This window comes from Setaria viridis, chromosome 6, assembly GCF_005286985.2.
Source record: "Setaria viridis chromosome 6, Setaria_viridis_v4.0, whole genome shotgun sequence".
NCBI lineage: Eukaryota > Viridiplantae > Streptophyta > Magnoliopsida > Poales > Poaceae > Setaria > Setaria viridis.
This window is the reverse complement of record NC_048268.2, coordinates 1125203-1143303: the sequence shown is the minus strand read 5'-3', so window position 1 is coordinate 1143303 and position 18101 is coordinate 1125203. Positions and strand designations below refer to the sequence as shown.

Below are 18101 nucleotides of genomic sequence, written 5' to 3'. Positions count from 1 at the left end.
CTCTCCCTTTACTAGAGGCGATCAGTAAGCTACAAACAAGGGAGACAGTTGTTTAGCTGCCGACCTCCCACCGACTCCGTTTAGTTGTATCATTGTTGGCAGTGCAAATCCTCGAACTCCACACCCCTAGCTCCTCCACTGCCTAACAGCTATCTCCCACAACCCTAACGAGCGATGCCCCTGCCGCCTAGCCATCCTGCCCACAACCTGCCTCCACCGCCTGCCGGCAGCCTCCCCCGGAACTTCCTCTATCTCCGGCACCACTGGTAATCTCAAACCCCGAACCCTAGCATCACCGGAGCGCCGCCCATCGTCGGGATCAGAGCTGTTACATCATTCATATGATTTGTTACTTCCTTACCCTTTTCTTTAGTCTTTTCGTTTTCAGGAAAAAAACGCCTTCCACAATTTTGTCATCCTTCCAAAACCAGGGGCCCTTGCGTTAGGCGTAAAACGAGATGGCTCTCGTTTTAGATTTTGCGATAATCTAATCATATAATTATTGGCAACAGTTCCAGAGCAAGCAACTGGTGGAACCGATTCATGTAGAGGGACTGTGTCTATGGCACGTGGGCACGTGCATAAACACTCCATATGTTAGAGCAACTCCAATAGCCTATCCATTTTTGGCTCTCTTTTTACTCTCTAACCAAATTGGCAAAAAGATACATTTCCATATTGAGTTGCGCATTCCAGCAGACTATCCATTTTCCACTCTCCAAATCCCAATAGCTAAGTTCCTTTTTAAAAATCTACACTCTCCATTTACTCCAACAGTCTCTCCATTTCGCACTACAATACACTCTCCATTTTATGCGTGGGACCCACATTTGGCAAGCCAAATTCGCTTGCTAAGTTTAGAGAGTGTGGGGAGCATCTAGCAAACCGGATGGGATAGCTATCCGGATAGCAACTCTGTTGGAGCATACTTTTCCAGTAGACTTTTCAAATTTTAGCTTGGAGAGTGGGATAGCAATTATGTTGGAGATGCTCCATTATTTTGTAAATAATTAGTCGAGAAGACAAATGTGCAAAAGGTGACGAAATAAAAATCTAGTTTTGTAGTTTGAGAGGTTAAATAGTAAATAGATGCAGAATGCGGGTTCACAACTGGACAATTCAATATGAAATTTTTATACCTCTGAAAAAAAATGTTTACAATTTTTATTTTTAAAAATGGAATGGAAGACTTGTTAGCTTGGCATCATGATCAGAATTCAAAACGAAATTTCTACGTATCTCACGGCCTGTTTTCAAAGCGGAAGCCTGCAAAAGTATGGCCTAACTGCATAAGGAACCAAAAGCCCAAACACTGACAGTCCAATTGTGACGTTGGGCCTACTGTGATTCCTTCCACAGGCCTCAAACACCAAAAGCCCAAACACAGTCCTAACTGCAGCAGGCCCAATCTGCTTCCCAGCTAGCTGCTGCTGGATCAGACCACCAGGCCCATCATCTCTTGCCACTGAGCCTTCCTCCATTTTCCTTTCATTTCCTCCTCGCCTCCGTCTCCGTCAGATCCAGAGCCCAGCCAGCCGCAGCCGCCCGATTCAGCCACCGAAACCCTAAGCCGGAGCAAAACCCTCGGCCTCCCATAAGTAGCCTCCTCCTGCCGCCCCGCCGCCACTTCCTTCTCTCCCACCTCTCCACGGCGGCGGCCTCTCCTCCCTCCTCCCACGCACACGCAGGTCATCGAGGTAAGCAGCGCCCGCGTTCTCCCCCTATCGTGCCCTCGCGCGCTAAGGCACCCTTCCGCGCGGATCTGAAGCTGTTGGTTCTTCCTGCGCAGATGTCGGCGGCGGAGGCGAAGGCGGCGGTGGTGCCGGAGTCGGTGCTCCGGAAGCGCAAGCGCGAGGAGCAGTGGGCGGCGGACAAGAAGGAGAAGGCGCTCGCCGACAGGAAGAAGGCGCTCGAGAGCCGCAAGATTATCTTCGCCCGCGCCAAGCAGTACGCGCAGGAGTACGACGCCCAGGTCACTGAGCCAGCGGGTTTCCCGTCTCCCTGTCTCGATCTGATTGTCCCACGGTTTAGTCTTCTGGTTAGACGAGTCATTTGGTCGGATTGTGCAGCTTCTGCTTGCGATCTGGTGCTAAAACCATTTGCCATCTAGGAATTTGTTGTTGCGCATAGAAGTGTAGGCTTAAAATGGGATTACCAATCTCTGATAGTTCATTGAAATCTGGATGTAAGGACCTAGACCATTAACATGTTTGTAGACTTCCTATGTTTTGTTATTAGTTGGCTACTGTCTATTTGTGGTAGCTAGGACCTCTCTAGTTTGAATGTTAAATGCTTCTTCGTTCTAGAAGCAATTCAGGATAATGTTACAAGTGGTACATTTAAATGCTCAATGCTGACTCTTGATTGGTTCAGTTTTAGCATTTGGGATAAGATTGCTGATAATTGCGATGATTCTTATGCACATGATGGATTGATACACCGAAATAATGCTGCTTTACTTTTTGAAATAATGTGTCATTTTGGAGAGATGTAGGTACTTACGTAATCTCTTTTGATGGATTTGTGCTGTGTACAGGAGAAGGAGCTTGTGCAGCTCAAGCGTGAGGCCCGGTTGAAGGGTGGGTTCTATGTCAGCCCTGAGGCCAAGCTTCTGTTTGTGATTCGCATCCGTGGGTAGGGCACTGTCTCATTCTGCTTGCTGATTCCTTTGGCTTGCTGAAATGTTAATTGGTGCCAATTTTGTTGTGCAGTATCAATGCCATGCACCCCAAGACCCGCAAGATCTTGCAGCTTCTGCGTTTGAGGCAGATCTTCAATGGTGTCTTCCTCAAGGTTAACAAAGCTACCATTAACATGCTGCGCAGGGTTGAGCCATATGTTGCATATGGGTAAGTTTGTTAGCTACCATTAATTAATTCTGTATCAAATCTTACTTAGGAATGTGGTGCTTTCCTAAGGATGTTGATGCACAATTATGTTGCAACTTTAATACCAGAATTAATTAATTGTTTGGCTCATTTTCTGCTAGAATGGAGTGACAGCTGCGCTACATACATAATGTACCATACACTGTCATGCGAGGCGTAGAGTGCTATAATATCCATTTATTCACACGTTTGTGTTTTGGTTTCATACATATGTTTATAGAAATGTTTTAGTTTTATGTCGTCCTTATGTTCTGGAGAAATAAATGTTTCAAATATTTGTCAAATCTTATTTTCCTTGGTTGTTCAGCTGTTTCTTGATTCAAATAGTAGAACAGATGATATATCTGTTTAGTCGCATCAGCGCCTTTTTAACTGCTACCTTGCTGTCTGTAATCTTCATATTGATGTGATCTTTGTGCTAACTTTTCCAGAGTTTGATTAACTATCCTGTAGTTTCACACGAATCCCCAATTGGACCTAGGTCTAGTCCCAATTTGGCTGTCTTAATTTATGAAGGCAGAAATATTACTGATTCCAATTACTGTGATGTTCTGAAGTTTGAAACATCTATTCTTTATCTTCAGGTACCCGAACCTGAAGAGTGTTAGGGAATTGATCTACAAGAGAGGTTATGGGAAGCTGAACAAGCAGAGGATTCCTCTGAGCAACAACAATGTCATTGAGGAGGTTTGCCATCTACAACTACTGTGCTGATTCTGATTACATACACATCAGTTCAAGTATTTTTTTGCCCTAACATTTCAATTTGGGCCTAAGTATTTTTTATCTACTTGATGTTCATTAGGGCCTTGGGAAGCACAACATCATCTGCATTGAGGATCTTGTCCATGAGATCATGACCGTTGGCCCACACTTCAAGGAGGCCAACAACTTCCTCTGGCCATTCAAGCTGAAGGCACCGCTCGGTGGCCTGAAGAAGAAGAGGAACCACTACGTTGAGGGTGGTGATGCTGGCAACCGTGAGAACTACATCAATGAGCTCATCAAGAGGATGAACTAGGTTCTTGTATCCTGTGAGAATGATTTCAATGTCTGAGAAGTTATACTCTAGGGAGTCAATGCTGGATCATGACGAATGTGCAATTTTGGCATTCCAAACAGAATGTAGACTTGCTCTTTCAGTAAGACTTCCAATAGGATTTTGCTGTTCCAAACAGAATGTAGACCTGTACCCGTTTATTTTTCGGTTCTTTCTTGAGGTTGATGGTTGATGTGTATGCTCTCGTTTATCACGTTTCTTAGCTTCATATGTTGTGTGGTTCGTCCTACTTATCCAGCACATGTTTATGGGTCGCTTTTTTTTTTTTTCGTTCACTGGTTGGTGGCGAAAATATGTTATTGTGTAAACGTGCATGAAAGAAAAGGCTGCCGGCAAGGAACAAAAAAGATGCAATCAAAGCCCTCATCTTGATTTTATTGACCGGGCATCCTTTTGAGCTAGTAATTTCGTTTCATATAACACAAGAAAACACATCTATCTCACCATGTTAAGAATTAGAGTGTTAGACACAAAGGCGATAGTCGATAGACACCTAAATTAAAAGCTGGCGCCAAGGGGAAGCACCGAAGCAGTCAGCACTCTCTTCTCGGAGCCTCTTCTTCGGTGCGCTGCGCGAGTTGGGAGCAGGTGGAGATGGCGGAGATTGCCCTCAGTTTGGTGATGCGCTTGGTTCAAGAGATCTCCGCGCGCTTGCTCCTGGATGCCTCCGTGCTGGCGGAGAAGGAGGTCTTGCTGAGGAGCGTGCCGGGCAACATCAGGTACGGTGTGACCACACCCCCATTCTCATCGCTTTGCTCAGGAGGTGCTTGTGGAATTGCTCCAGCAAAATTTAAAATGGAAAGACCCGTTCCAGATGGTGTGGAATACCTGTAAAATCCCCCGTTCTAAAGGTGCTCTGAATCTTGTTTTGTGGCAACGGTGACTGCTGAAGGAGTCGTGAAAACACTAGTTCGGTGTTCACTGTTCAGAGCTTCTAGATTGTCCTTCTTCCTTTTTCCTTTTTTGAGAGCCTAGATTGCCCATATCAGGAAGGTACTCTATAGCAGATCAGCATAAATGATTTACCAAACCCAATTATAGTGAAAAATGGTTTGGTGTGTAGGCATATCCTTGCTCTACTTTAGTCCATGCCAGTTCACTCGAGTTATGCCATTGCTGGAATCTGCCTGGTAGCAAGAGCCATATTGAGCAAAACCTTGAAGCGAAAACCTACCCAGAATCACATGAGACGACATCCATTTTCCTCTTTGCTTTAAAGCTTTATATGGAAGCATAACTAAGGGACTTCAATCACATACTTCTCAGTAAATCCATGGGTAAGATTAAGTGTGCTTAGTACATTTCTAGAAAAGTTCACGAAACAGCAAAATAGAAAAAAAGATTTTCTGGGCTTTATTATTGTACACAAATGATTTGACCAGATCCAACCCCAAATATGCAGCCCTTGTCTGCTGAACTGGAAACTTTAAGCTTCTTCATGTAATCTTTGACCTACACTATGGAAACAAGGCAATACTAGTTAGTTTTCCCTTCATTGTTATTTACTTCACTGCTATTCTTGTGAAGTAATTTAGGTCAACCTCTTAGTGGACAACTTTTGATTACCCCCATTTTTTTATTTAAAAAAACCTTGATTACCTATTTGACTCAGTCCGGACCAAAAGTGACACAATAATCTTTACATCTGACAGATACTTTTTAATCATGCAACATTGATAAGTAATTGCTCTTATTTAAGTATAACTGTTCACCATGCCAGTTTTGGTTAGGTGACTTCTACCATCTACTGATCTAGATCATTGTGAAGTACACCTAAGTTATATATAAAAAAACTGGACCAACCTACAAGGAAGTATGCCTAAGTTTTACCGATAAATTTTCACCTGATACCCTGTTCTTATTTTCTCGTTTCCCAAACCATGACACTACTTCTGTTGAGTTCAGATATATATTCCTCAGTTTTGTTTCTTGTCTCCTGGGAATGGTGAATGAAACAGAGAAGATCTGAAGCTCATGCAGAAACACAGCTAATAAGACAGAATCAATGGTGACATTTGCCCCATCTCAAGTAAACAACCATACTTTTGGCATGCCCATGGAATCCTTATCTAGAATGTTGAAGCAAGTTGCTTCTTTTAGTTGTCCCAGACAGAGTGGCGGTGTGCTAGTGGTATTTGTATTGCAGTATGATGTAGCATTTGTTTTAGGTTTAGGACGGTCTTGGTTTTGGTTTTTACTATTCTTCCCTTTGGCCTACAATTCAACAGAACGTTCTACTAATATAACCTTAAAATACATTTTCCAATCTCCACTAACAGGTACATAAAGGATGAACTGGAAACAATTGGAGCATTCCTTGGTGTCGTTGAAGATTTGCAGGAGGGTTACCCAAAATATCAAATGGTGAAACCTTGGGCAGAGCAGGTGAAAGATTTGGTATATGACATAGAGGACTGCCTCGAGGAACATACCATTGCCCTCACACATAATTCAAGTTGGTCACAGAGGATACTCAATAATAACAATGCTCTCCGTCAGTTTACTGCCAAATTAAGTCATGTTAGGTCAGGATTGTTGAGGTGAGTGAGAGAAATAGACGCTACAATCTTGTTTCTCCCTATGAATCTACCTCTAGTTATATGGCTATTACAGTGGTACTGGACCATATGCGGCCTCGCTTCTTGAAAGACACTACTCAAAATGATAGCTCTGGTGATCCAAAGAAAGAAGTGGATTCATGGGAATCAGCATCACCCAAAGAAACCAGCAAAGGAGCTCCCAAGGTGGCTGCAATAGCTGGAATGTGTGGATCAGGCAAAACTACTCTTGCTCGTGAGATATATAATGAGAAATATCATCATTTTGCTTGCCATGCATAGATTGAATTATCACAGGATGTGAATGCCACAAAAGTTTTCAGGTATATGATTGTGCAACTCTCTCTAGTTTCTTCGAGTCAAACTGGATATATTGGGGAAGAAGAGGACCTAGTGAATCATATTCAAGAGAAGCTAAAAGACAAACTGTTCTTCGTTGTATTTGATGGTTTATGGACATTGCATGCGTGGGATCGCATCAAAAGAGTACTGCCTGATATTAGCATAAGTGGAAGTATGATCATTGTAACAACAGAAATCCTCCACATTGCAGAGGCCTGCACAAAGTCAGCTGATCATGTTTATTGCATCCCCCTATTACCAGAATGGAAATCATTGGAGTTTCTGAAAGATTTAGTTCTTAAATCAGAAAATGGAGAAATGAGTCCTGAAGACAAAGAAGACTTTCAAGATCTAGACCTGGACTGCCTTAAGGTACATGAACCGCCGTTCAACACAATTGCAAAAGTACTGCAGAAATGTGGGGGGCTCAAATTAGCTATAACAACTGTAGCTCAATTATTTACCTCGGAGGCCCCGCATAAATGGGGAGGACTATGTGAAGATCTTCCTTCGTTGCTCTACAATGACCCAAGGCTCAAAAAGATAAAGAGAGTAATGACTCGGAGCTACAGAGGTCTACCACCTTATCTTAAGCCATGCTTCTTATGCCTCAGTATTTTCCCAGAAGATTCCGACATCAATGTGGCAACTGTTCTGCGTCGATGGGTGGCTGAAGGCTTTGTGAGGGAAATGACTGGGATGAGTACTGAGGCTGTTGCGGTAAGGTATTTGTTTGAGCTCTTTGATCGAAACTTGATAAAGGCGACCAAATTAACAAGAAACAGATCATGCAAGACATGTTGGATCCATCCTATGATGCGAGATATCCTGGTCATGGTTGCACAAGAGGAGAAATTCTCGACTACAGTTGGAAAAAACATAAATTCCATGCTGCCAGCAAATAGGTTTCGCCACCTAACACTAGATGGTCGGAGCAACAGGAAGTTAGTTAAATCTTTGGATATTTCCGGCGTCAGGTCACTAACAGTGTTTAATGAACCGTCAGAATCAATTGCTTCACTTAGAATCAATTGCTTCACTTATCTGCTCCTCTCAAATGAAGCAATTGAGAGTTTTAGATTTCTCAAATGCCAGATTTCTTATTACTCAGCAAGATATATGGCACATAGGAGAATTGTGCCATTTAAGATACTTGAATCTTTACGAGTCAAATATTTGTGAGCTTCCTTTGTCAATTGGTATGCTAATGTTTCTACAATTGCTAAATGTGAGGAAGACACAGATCAGAAGACTTCCTAGCAAGATCACTCGACTCGAGAGGTTGCAGATCCTCAGTGCTAGCAGAAAAATGGAAGACTCTTGTCACTACAGAAACAAACACTGCTCATGTAATTCAGAAGGTGCAACTGTACCTAAAGGTATCGAAAACCTTGAGAACATAGAAGGGTTAGAGATTGTGGATGTTAGGGGCAGCACTCACTCATCGATCAAAGACTTGGGAAAGCTAACTCGGTTGAAATACCTGGGTTTGACTGGCCTTACAAAGAAGAACAGCGAAGAAGTCTCCAATACCCTGCAAAAGCTTTCCCCTTCATTGATTTATCTGTATCTTGCAGCATATCGAAAAAATGGAACACTCTGCTGCCTGCCCACAGATAAGGGATCGATGGAGTTCCCACGCCTCCGAACCATAGAACTGGATGGCCATATAGGGACAATGCCAGAATGGATTTCTCATTCGTTTACACTTTCTGTGGTAAAATTACACAGAACTAGTCTCCATCAGAATAACATAAGGACCCTGGAAGGATTACGCAGCTTGATTACTCTTGCTCTTCTAGATAGTTCCTACATCGGTGAGGAGCTTGTTTTTTATTCAGGGACATTTAGAGGGCTCCAGCGGCTGGAGCTTGTAGGATTACCCAGTTTAGAAGCTGTGAGATTTCAGGAGAAAGCAGCACGCCGTGTTGAAGAAATAACCATCAAGTCTTGTAGATTAAGTTTATTTGGCAGAAGGAATTTTTTTCTTCGAGAATATGCAGGAGAGCTGCGTATCTTTGTCTGTTTTTTCGAGAATACGAAGGAACCTAAAAAGACTCTGGGATGTCTATTTTGATGGTGGTGTTGAGGTGGTGGACTGAAAAGGGAGACACATGCACAGTAGCACTCAAGTCAGCTGCATATCAGATGGAGAAATAAAGACATCAAATGAATTGTAACAGGTCATTGTAATTCTGGGTTTCATCAATGTTTTTAATAAAAAGGGTGGATAATTCGTTAGATTGAATTAGCACACTTCTTTTGGTGTGTTTTTTTGCTGTGGTTATTGAACTGTATGTGGAAATCTCGATCAATTCACCAAGCTTTTGTATGTAAAGCAATATGTTAATTCAGTATGGCGTGCTGTGGTGAAATATTGGTACGAACTACAACTATGGCAAAAAATCATACTGTTGATTATGATGAAGGAAATTCTCTTCACCTCATTGATGCAGCAAAGGTTTGGCGTGCACCTGACACAGGCTGAAAGTTTCTTCTACTATTATCTAAGAAAAATGTTTAAACCAGGGAAATCGTGGCCATGCAACTATTTTTTTTCTTCTTAAATTCGGGGCCTATTTTGCAGAAAATACTAAGGATGCAGTGCATTCCTGATATTACCTGCGGTGCCACAGTGTTGCAATTAATGATGTGAATTGTGAATAGGAGTAGTAGTTAGAGTTCATGCGTACTAAGACCCATTTTTAGTGGGCCAGCCATGAACTGGGCTTGGATTTCGCGGGCCTTCAGGTTCTGGTTGTCCAATGTAATTTTAGGGCCCAAGTTCGCGGGCCTGGAACTTGATACACATGTTTTGTTGCTTGATGAGACTGCAAGAGCGGAAGTAACAGATTGTCCTGCTGCAATCGAGCCGTAAAGCTATTTGTTTTTTTCGCAGTCGAGGAACACCTCCAGCATCATCTGGAGAGCGATGGAGGAGCGTGTGGCCACAAAGGTGCCTGCGTACAATCTACAAGCCCATTTTCGCTGCTGCCATGAATGAACAAAGGTACCCGCGGCGGCGGCTGCCGCTGTCGTCGTCGTGGTCGTCGTCGCCATCCTCAACGCCCAACCACCCCCCTGCTGGCTGCTGCATAGCCATAGCCTCCGGCGGTCAGTCCATCCGCCGCCATTACTGCCGTGCCGGCTGCCAAGACCGGCCGGCCGGCCTTCCACGCCATTAAAGCCATACGCAGAGCCTAGTACAACAGCAGCTGACCTGCCCTCTTCCCTGCCGTGGGTCTGCGTGGTCGTCGTCTCCATTCATTCAAGTCCTGCGGCTCGGCAGGTCCATCCATCCATGATCCATCCACTCCGCTGTTGAAAGCTGAAGTACTCCTGTTCGGTTGGGAGCTGGCGGTGGCAGGCAGTTGCAAGCGTACGTGCTCGACCATCATCCACGCCACCAAGTTGACCACTGCAGCCTGCCTTGCCCCACCTGCTGCATCCCCCGATCCATCACTGACGACGACGACGACGACGACGAATCAATGGGCGCCGTGCTTGTCCGCGTCGATCGAACGTGTTCGTGTGATCGATCTCCATCGTGAAACGCCCGAAAACATCTCGAAGGAGCTCACATCTCGATCACGGCGTTCAAACAAAACTGGTGGTCATACTCATGCTGCGAGACTTGCTTGCCGGCCGGCTAGAAAGGTTAGACTCTTCTCATCCTCTTGAGGGTTTGCGTGCCAAAACCTGCCGGTAGTCATGGTGCCACCACGTACCTGCAGCTGTTTGAAACTGAGGCCAAGGTTGACGGTTGACGTCCATCACCCCGGTCTCCGTTCTACACGTGTCGGGATAAACGAGTGAACGACGACGCTGAGCCACTTGTTCGCACCTTGTAATTTTGTTGGACTCTTGCGAACCGTTGACCGAGGGCACTGCTTTCGAACGCACGTGTGATGGGTCTCGGTCAGACTGGGAGGAAAGGACCGAGGGTGTTTGGATTCCCGGGCTAAATTTTAGCTCCTATTACATCGAATGTTTGGACACTAATTAGGAGTATTAAACATAAACTAATTACAAAACTAATTTCACAACCCCTAGGCTAAATCGCGAGACGAATCTATTAAACCTAATTAGTCCATGATTTGATAATATGGTGCTACAGTAAACATTCGCTAATGATGGATTAATTAGGCTTAATAAATTCATCTCGTGATTTAGCCTAAGAGTTCTGCAATTAATTTTGTAATTAGCTCATGTTTAGTCCTCCTAATTAGCATCCGAATATCCGATGTGACACGGGCTAAACTTTAGCTTCAGGATCCAAACACCCCCGAAATGTAGTTCACCCCCAACTCCCAACTTTAGCACTGTACAAAAAGAAGATTCTCCATCACATCAAACTTGCGGTACATGCATGAAGTACTAAATGTAGATGAAATTAAAAACTAATTGCACAGTTTTGTTGTACTTTGCGAGACGAATCTTTTGAGCCTAATTAGTCAATGTTTGGATAATAATTCATAAATACAAATGCAACGCTACAGTGCCAGCATAGTAATTTTGGCACTCCCAATTTTAACAACTAAACAACGCCGAGTTGTGTCACAATCTGTTTTCAGACGACACCCCCCCTGCAGGTAGTAGTGTGGATGCACCCGATGCAGCACGTTCTTCTAGGCGCCAGCCAAAAGTCAAAGTCCAATGCACCACCAGGCGCCAGCAGAGAGAGTAGCTTAACCGGGAAGAGAAAGACGACGACCCACCAAAAAGTCCACCACCACCGGCGCCTCGATATTCAAAGCCAAAAGGTCAGCGGCCCACCACCACCACTACCGTGACAGCACAATGGAACGAACTGGATCCACTTGTGATCAAAAAGAAGAAATAAAAAAGAACACTGCTAGTTCGAATAGTTTTTGTTCGTCGATCCAAGCCAGTTGTGCTCGTGGCATTTTTCCTTTTTGTAGCGTGTATAAAACACATCCGCGTGTCGATCCAAACCAATATAAAATTTGTTGACGAAACCGCTACAAAGTCGCTCAGGATTTCAACCGGAAACGCGCAACTTGTTCGAGTACTTTGCTCTCCACCATGAGCAAAAAACAAGAACAAAAGCAGTGGAAAAGTGTGTGTTAGCTTGGCCGCATCATGATTCACAATAGCAGGTGCTTTGCCTCGTCATTCAGCTCTAACAAGTGGTGATTAGCGGTAGGGCCGTGGAGAACAATCCTGTGCCTTTGGACAAGCATGGCTAGGCAACGTATCCGGTCAAGATTTGCCACCCTCTTTTTGTTCAGCTTTATGTTTTGGCGACACTAAAACATTGGTTTTACCTAGATCATGATTCCTGAATTATATTAGACTTTATTGTTCCTTCCTGTTCTGTGAATAAGCTAAGAAAAAAAATGAAGTATCCTTATTTCAAAAAAACAAAGTTCCAAAGGAACCGGTAAATTAAAGTTGCACTCACTATAGGTATGTTCAGCTGGACTTATAAGCCGGCTGAAAAGTTGAAACGGCTGATTTGTTGTGAGAGAAAAGCATTGTTCGATGGCTGATAAGTCGAAGCGAATAATTTGTTTGTACATACAGTAGACCTGTCCATTTAATTTAATTATAATTTGGAGGTCTAAGGATCAGCACCACTTGTAACAGCTGCACCTGCCGGCTATTACAATACGACGCCTAGAAGTCAACGGGTGGAAATTGGAAAAGCTGGGTGAGAGCACCGCCAGTGGACGAGCAGAGGCGGGCACGAAAGCCCTCCCAGTGCGGCACCCGACAGGTGGGCCCTCGCGTCGCCCTCGGTTCCCACGCGCTCTTCTAGCTGGAGAGATGGGGGAGAAGAAGCCAAGACCCAAGAGGAGGGTGCGGTCAACTCTTGGGAGCACGGCACCAGCCGCTGTTGAATGCGGGCCGTACGATCCAGCGGCGACCCCCCGAAAGCGACCCCTCATCGCCCGCTTTTGACCGGCTTTGCTCGTGGGCCCGACACCACCCTTAAAGCGCGTATTCATGCTCATGCCCCCCCCATCCATCTTCTTGACTTGTGCGAAAGGGCAGCGAACCTATCCTCTCAACTTTGATGCCTGATGCGACGACCACTTCAGATTTACCTCCAAAATTCACCTGAATCCTTTCCTTCCTTGTAAAATTTATTTATACGCATGATGAAGTTGACAAAAGATGATGAACTAGGAGGAATTGTCAAGAAAATTGCTCATTTTTGGAGATGATCGATGCAATCGGAGGCTCTCTTGGATTGATGGTTTCTTTACAGAAGAAGAAGAAGAAGAAGAAGCAAGCGTCATCGTCGCCTGCCGCTAATCCAAAGAACAAATCAAACAAGCATGCTACAGTCTACCGCTACTTAGCACTAAACGATCCGATGATCTCTCCGGTTCACGCCGCGTGGCCGGCGGGGCCGTCGTGGCGGTGGTCGCCCTCGTAGGTGACGACGAGCGTGGCGGGGTCGTCGGCGGCGCGCTCCACGTGCTTCCGGGCGGGGCAACCCTTGGCGGAGCTGCACCGGTAGTAGCCGCGCGGGTAGGGGGACCCCTTGATGGGCTTCTGCCCGTACTTGCGCCACGAGTAGTCGTCGGCGGGGATGTCCGACGACGCCGGCGCCTGGGATCCTGGCGCCGCCGTGCCCACGGCGGGCACGCGCACCGTGCGGCGCGACAGCCCCTGCCGGCTCCGCTTCGGCTTCTTCGAGCAGTGGCACCGCCCGGCGGCGCCGGGCTCGCCGTGGTGGTGGTGCGCGCCGGGGGCGGCGGGGGTGGGGCACGCAGCCGGGTGCTTGCGCTTCGGAAGGGGTGGCTTGCCGGAGGACACGGCCATGCTGCCGCCCTTGGACACGCTGCCCTCGCCGCCCGCCGTCACGGACGACAGGAACGAGGTCGACGTCGCGGACACGGCCGGCGCCGCCGCCTGCTTGGTCGCCGCCGCCGGGGACGGCTTGGTGAAGTCCAGCGTCAGGCTATTCTTCTGAGGCGGCGCGGCCACCGCGGGCGGCGCGGGGCGAGGAGACGCGGGAGGCGTCGTCTCCGCCGCGGGGGAAACGGCGGGCGCGCGGCGGAAGCGAGCGTGGCCCGTGCGGTCGAGGAGGTTGATGACGCGGCGGAAGCGGGAGACGGCCTGGTCGGCGATCTCCCCGAGCGGCGGGGACTCCGCCCTCCCGGCGGCGCGCGGGGAAAGGGATGACGCCAGGAGCTCCAGGCTGCGGAGCCCCGCCGCGGCGGCCTCCTGGAACGCCAGGTGCTCGTAGGCGCCGCCGCATGACATCAGGTCCACCGCCATGGCTTTGGCTGCTCTGCGGCCTCCCTGCCGGCGCTGAATCGGAGCGGAGGGAGGGAAGGGAAGCCTGGTTCGTTGCTTGCCGGCGCCGGTGGTGGTTTCTTGCCTTCTTGGCTGGTGGGGATTGTGAGGTGGGAACAGGTGGTGTGGGGTGGGTTTTATAGGTGGAAATGGGGGGAGGGAGGACCAAACCAAGCAGGGGAGCTGCAAAGTCAATGCCTTGGTTATCTTTTCTTTCTTTCTTTCTTTCTTTCTTTCTCCATAGCATAGAGCATAGTAGACTATTCTGACTCAGAGATCAAGCCTGGCCTTTTCTCATGCACCACCTTGTGTTTCCATTTATTCTAGTATGCATCTGAAGAATGTCATTTCCACAGGTAAATGGACTGCCTACGAAGTTTTCTCCACAGACAACACCCACTGTTTGGCGGGAATAAACAACTAACGGTTTTACATGGAAATTACCATACGAATCCTTACTTATAGATCGCGCAAATTCCATACTAGCTGAGTATCAAAATTGTCCTCCTTGATTTTGATCGAGAAATTCGATGAAAATTTCATCCTCATTTTCTTCAACAAATATTTACTTTACCTTTTGCAGTGCATACGAATTTTTTTTTCTTATACAATTTATGCACGATTGATGTACATGGGATGCATTTTATGCAGATTTTTTGTTTGTCTTTTCATTTCCGGTTATGAAGCTTTGAAGGTATCTTACTGCACCTTTTTATCTTCTAGAATTCACTATGAAAAACTATATATTTCTACATGAATTAATTAGTTTATCTTAAGCAATATATATTTGAAAGTATAGAAAATGCTTACTAGAATTGTATGTTCTTTATAGACATAACTAGTCCTGTTCAAAAAATTGAGGTATATTGGGGTTCTGCGTGAAAACACAGTCGTCTCATATGGTGGTGGGGTATTTTTTTTTTCTTCTCATTTCCGATGAACAGGATCCTCGTTGTGGTGGAGTTGCTGGGACACTTTGGAAACAACGACGCGACGATCTTTTTTTTTCCCCCCAGATTTGGTAGTGGGAGACTTTGAATGCGGGGAGCTTGGCTCGAAAGTCAACCCTTGGAAAATGGTGGCGACGTTCCTAGAACATGTAGATGTAGCAGGCACACGATTCCAAGCCATCATCAGCATCGATCCCGTCTGCCTTGACAGCATGTGAACTCTGCTTTGATTTTGATTAGCTAGTTAATGAGAGTTTTATTTGTTTTGGGGGTATGGTTTCAGCTTTGAAGGAGTAAAAGGCTTCTTCTCTGGCCGGCCGGATGGATGCCGTTGCTGAACCGGTCAGCTTTGTTTGTGAGCTCCGAGCCTCCGACTACTGGGTCGCTTTGGGTTGCTGGTCCGTCATCAGCAGAGCACACCACGCCGGCCAGACAGTCCAGGCCTCCAGAGTACCTGTAGCCAAAGAAAGGATCCGAGCTGGATCAGTGTCTTCTTCTGCTGAAGCAGAATCTCATCAATTCGAGCGCCCACTTGTTGGGATCAGAAATCTGCGGCAGGGTGATGACAACATTTTAGGATGGTAATCATGACCGTAATTGTGCCATATATAGCTGGGTTTGAATTTGAAGTTTCGAGCCAGGCTAAATGATTTTGATGACAAAATATGCTTTTGCGGTTTGATGAAGAACGGTGGATGACATCGTGGTTGCGCAATGATCTTTCCTTTACTTTAAGTTACTCGTCTTTGGTTCTTTCCCTTGGGACTTTTGCCTGAACTGAAATACTCACAGAAAATACATGCTATCGCATAGCTACTGCTCCATCTGAAGCGGTGCTTACTACTACAGTTAATCAACATGTGCTGTCCAAATGGCAATTCAGCACCCGGGAACTGAACCAATGAGCACCATCGAGCCATCGACAAACATCGTCTGAATCAAATATTTGCTGTTGATCAGAGGTAGTCAACAAAGCTCCTATGAACCAAAGCTAAAGCTTCTTAGAAAATGCTAAGGTAAAGATAACACAGTTGGACCAATATACAATGGGGCCAACTCCTTTGACAAAAAAAAAAGAATTGTAGTAACATCTCTTTTATTTTATCTGTATTAGATTTGTGTAATCTGCAAGTAATTCACATCGTCCACGAATACATACACTTCGAAGAATATTTTTGTTAATTTTTAAAGACTATACGAGTACCATAATCTTTTGAAATATTTAAATCGGGAATAGATTTGTTTTGAAAATCAAGCAGTTTCATAATAACACAAGTTTGTTGCGTTCTTGTAAGTATGTTCAAATAAATAAATAATAGTGTCCAAAACTAAACTCTTAAGACATTGCTATTTTTCTGAAGAGTATTAGGCCAGTCTCAGTGCATAGTTTCATCACACTGTTATCAAGACTGTCATGTTATATTTTCAATGGAATGAAACTGTCAGTCTCAGTGCATAATTTCATTGCACAGTTTCATAGATAGCCTGCAACATTTAATTTGTATGTGGAGTTATGATTAAATGTGTCATACGATAAAACTATAACATCCTCAGTGTAAGTTCCATTGGGTTTCATGTAATTCGGTAAAATTATAACATCCTCAGTGTAAGTTCCATTGGGTTTCATGTAATTCGGTAACTGTGCCAGGTGAGTTCATGGGATGAAACTTCCATCTCCTCTCCCCTTATAATTAGGTTATCAAGTCAGCAAAACTGCTAATGTGACATAGGGTTTAATACTCACGAAACCTTTTATGACACACCATTGAGAGTGGCCTTAGGACTTTCGTGTACCTTTTTTTTTTAACCTCCTGGCACTTTCCATACCTATTTCAAATTACCAGTAAAGCATTAGTGGTCCCTTGTAAAACATGGCCTAATTTGCGACTGTGACGCTGCGAGAGAGTGGAGCCACTTTGGAAATAACGATGTGCATGAGACCATTTGAAATTGAGATCTTCTCAAGACATGGTAGAGAGGGGCAAACTTGGCTTTGAAGTCAACCCATTGGAAAAAATGGCGCGAGGTTCCTAGAACTTGTGGTCAGCATGATTAGAAAGGACCTATACAGTTTGAGTATCATAACCATGATTATATTAGTCTTCGCCAACTAATTTGATTAGTCTTGGATCCACGCTAGCTAGCTGTTGAAGCTGGGTCTTCCCAGCTGCCCTCCCGTTTAGTTTAGCACGTTGACAATCTGCCGCAAGATCATATACGTTTCCGTGATCTGGCCTGAGAGGAATCTATTCTATTCTACTGTATTCAGCAAGCTGCAAGCGCAAAGATCCTATTTGGAACAGCTTAAATCTAGTTTATGATCAAAATAAGCTGAAACTAAAAGTCAAACGACGTGCTTTTTTTAGTTTTTTTAGTCACGTTTCTTCCCACCATGTCCATTTGTACTAAAACGTAGAAACTGATTTTAGACATGCTTGTCAAATAAGCGCTATTTCAATATTTATATAGCTTAGGTATTTCTACTCACCAAGGTTCCGCCAAAGTCAACTGAGCCAAAGGAGCACAGCACAGTTGCCTCGCCATCGCCAGTGCTTCCCAGTGTTGTCTTGTCTCTTTGGCCTTTTGCATCCAACGGTCTTCGTGCGTGCGTAGAAAATGCTGCTGCTGTGTATACGTACATCCATGCCCAGCCGTAGACCCACCTGCAAGCTGCCGCGTGTCGTCACATGTTGCTGAACCGGTCAACCGTTTCTACTCATTAAATGTAGTTAAAGCTGAACCGGTCAACCACTCGATTGCACTTCCCTCCAGGCAACGGCTTGATGAACGGGTACACGTGTCGTCACATCCCTTTGTTTGTTAATCTCCTAGCTACTCCAAATGGCAAATCAACCAATCGGCACCTCCAACCTGAACCAATCGGCATCATGTGATTCTCAGGGCACCTGCAACGGGTGTCGACAGGCTCTCGATAACAATTTCACATAGAAGAGACAACGAGCGAGAAGAGAAGAAAACGTGACTAGATGTAGCGTGAACCGATAGCACCCAAAATGAAGACAAGCGGGTC

The 18101-nt window shown here is 45.4% G+C and overlaps 3 protein-coding genes across 3 annotated transcripts; 2 read left to right on the top strand and 1 right to left on the bottom strand.

Moving 5' to 3' along the window:
• Window positions 1–1537: 1537 nt before the first annotated feature.
• On the top strand, window positions 1538–4126 carry LOC117861048 (large ribosomal subunit protein uL30x). The gene is made up of 6 exons (XM_034744516.2): window positions 1538–1697; window positions 1790–1972; window positions 2537–2634; window positions 2712–2849; window positions 3473–3575; window positions 3694–4126. Exons 2-6 carry the CDS (start codon window positions 1790–1792, stop codon window positions 3907–3909), a joined length of 738 nt encoding a protein of 245 aa, XP_034600407.1. The 5' UTR covers window positions 1538–1697; the 3' UTR covers window positions 3910–4126.
• A 136-nt stretch (window positions 4127–4262) lies between these two features.
• Window positions 4263–9474, top strand: LOC117861047 (disease resistance protein Pik-2). The gene is made up of 2 exons (XM_034744513.2): window positions 4263–4667; window positions 6228–9474. The coding sequence occupies exon 2, from the start codon at window positions 6834–6836 to the stop codon at window positions 8028–8030; it is 1197 nt and encodes a 398-aa protein (XP_034600404.1). The 5' UTR covers window positions 4263–4667; window positions 6228–6833; the 3' UTR covers window positions 8031–9474.
• A 3562-nt stretch (window positions 9475–13036) lies between these two features.
• LOC117859997 (WRKY transcription factor WRKY51) lies at window positions 13037–14304 on the bottom strand. The gene has a single exon (XM_034743205.2). It carries the CDS (start codon window positions 14100–14102, stop codon window positions 13206–13208), a length of 897 nt encoding a protein of 298 aa, XP_034599096.1. The 5' UTR covers window positions 14103–14304; the 3' UTR covers window positions 13037–13205.
• Window positions 14305–18101: the final 3797 nt, after the last annotated feature.

What these genes read in the sequence shown, in the direction of transcription:
- LOC117861048 (XM_034744516.2), top strand. Translation starts at nt 1,790, where the DNA reads ATGTCGGCGGCGGAGGCGAAGGCGGCGGTGGTGCCGGAGTCGGTGCTC. An exon ending in CGCAGGAGTACGACGCCCAG is followed by an intron (nt 1,973 to 2,536) that starts GTCACTGAGCCA and finishes TGCTGTGTACAG; the next exon opens with GAGAAGGAGCTTGTGCAGCT. An exon ending in GAGCCATATGTTGCATATGG is followed by an intron (nt 2,850 to 3,472) that starts GTAAGTTTGTTA and finishes CTTTATCTTCAG; the next exon opens with GTACCCGAACCTGAAGAGTG.
- LOC117861047 (XM_034744513.2), top strand. Translation starts at nt 6,834, where the DNA reads ATGATTGTGCAACTCTCTCTAGTTTCTTCGAGTCAAACTGGATATATT.
- LOC117859997 (XM_034743205.2), bottom strand. Translation starts at nt 14,102, where the DNA reads ATGGCGGTGGACCTGATGTCATGCGGCGGCGCCTACGAGCACCTGGCG.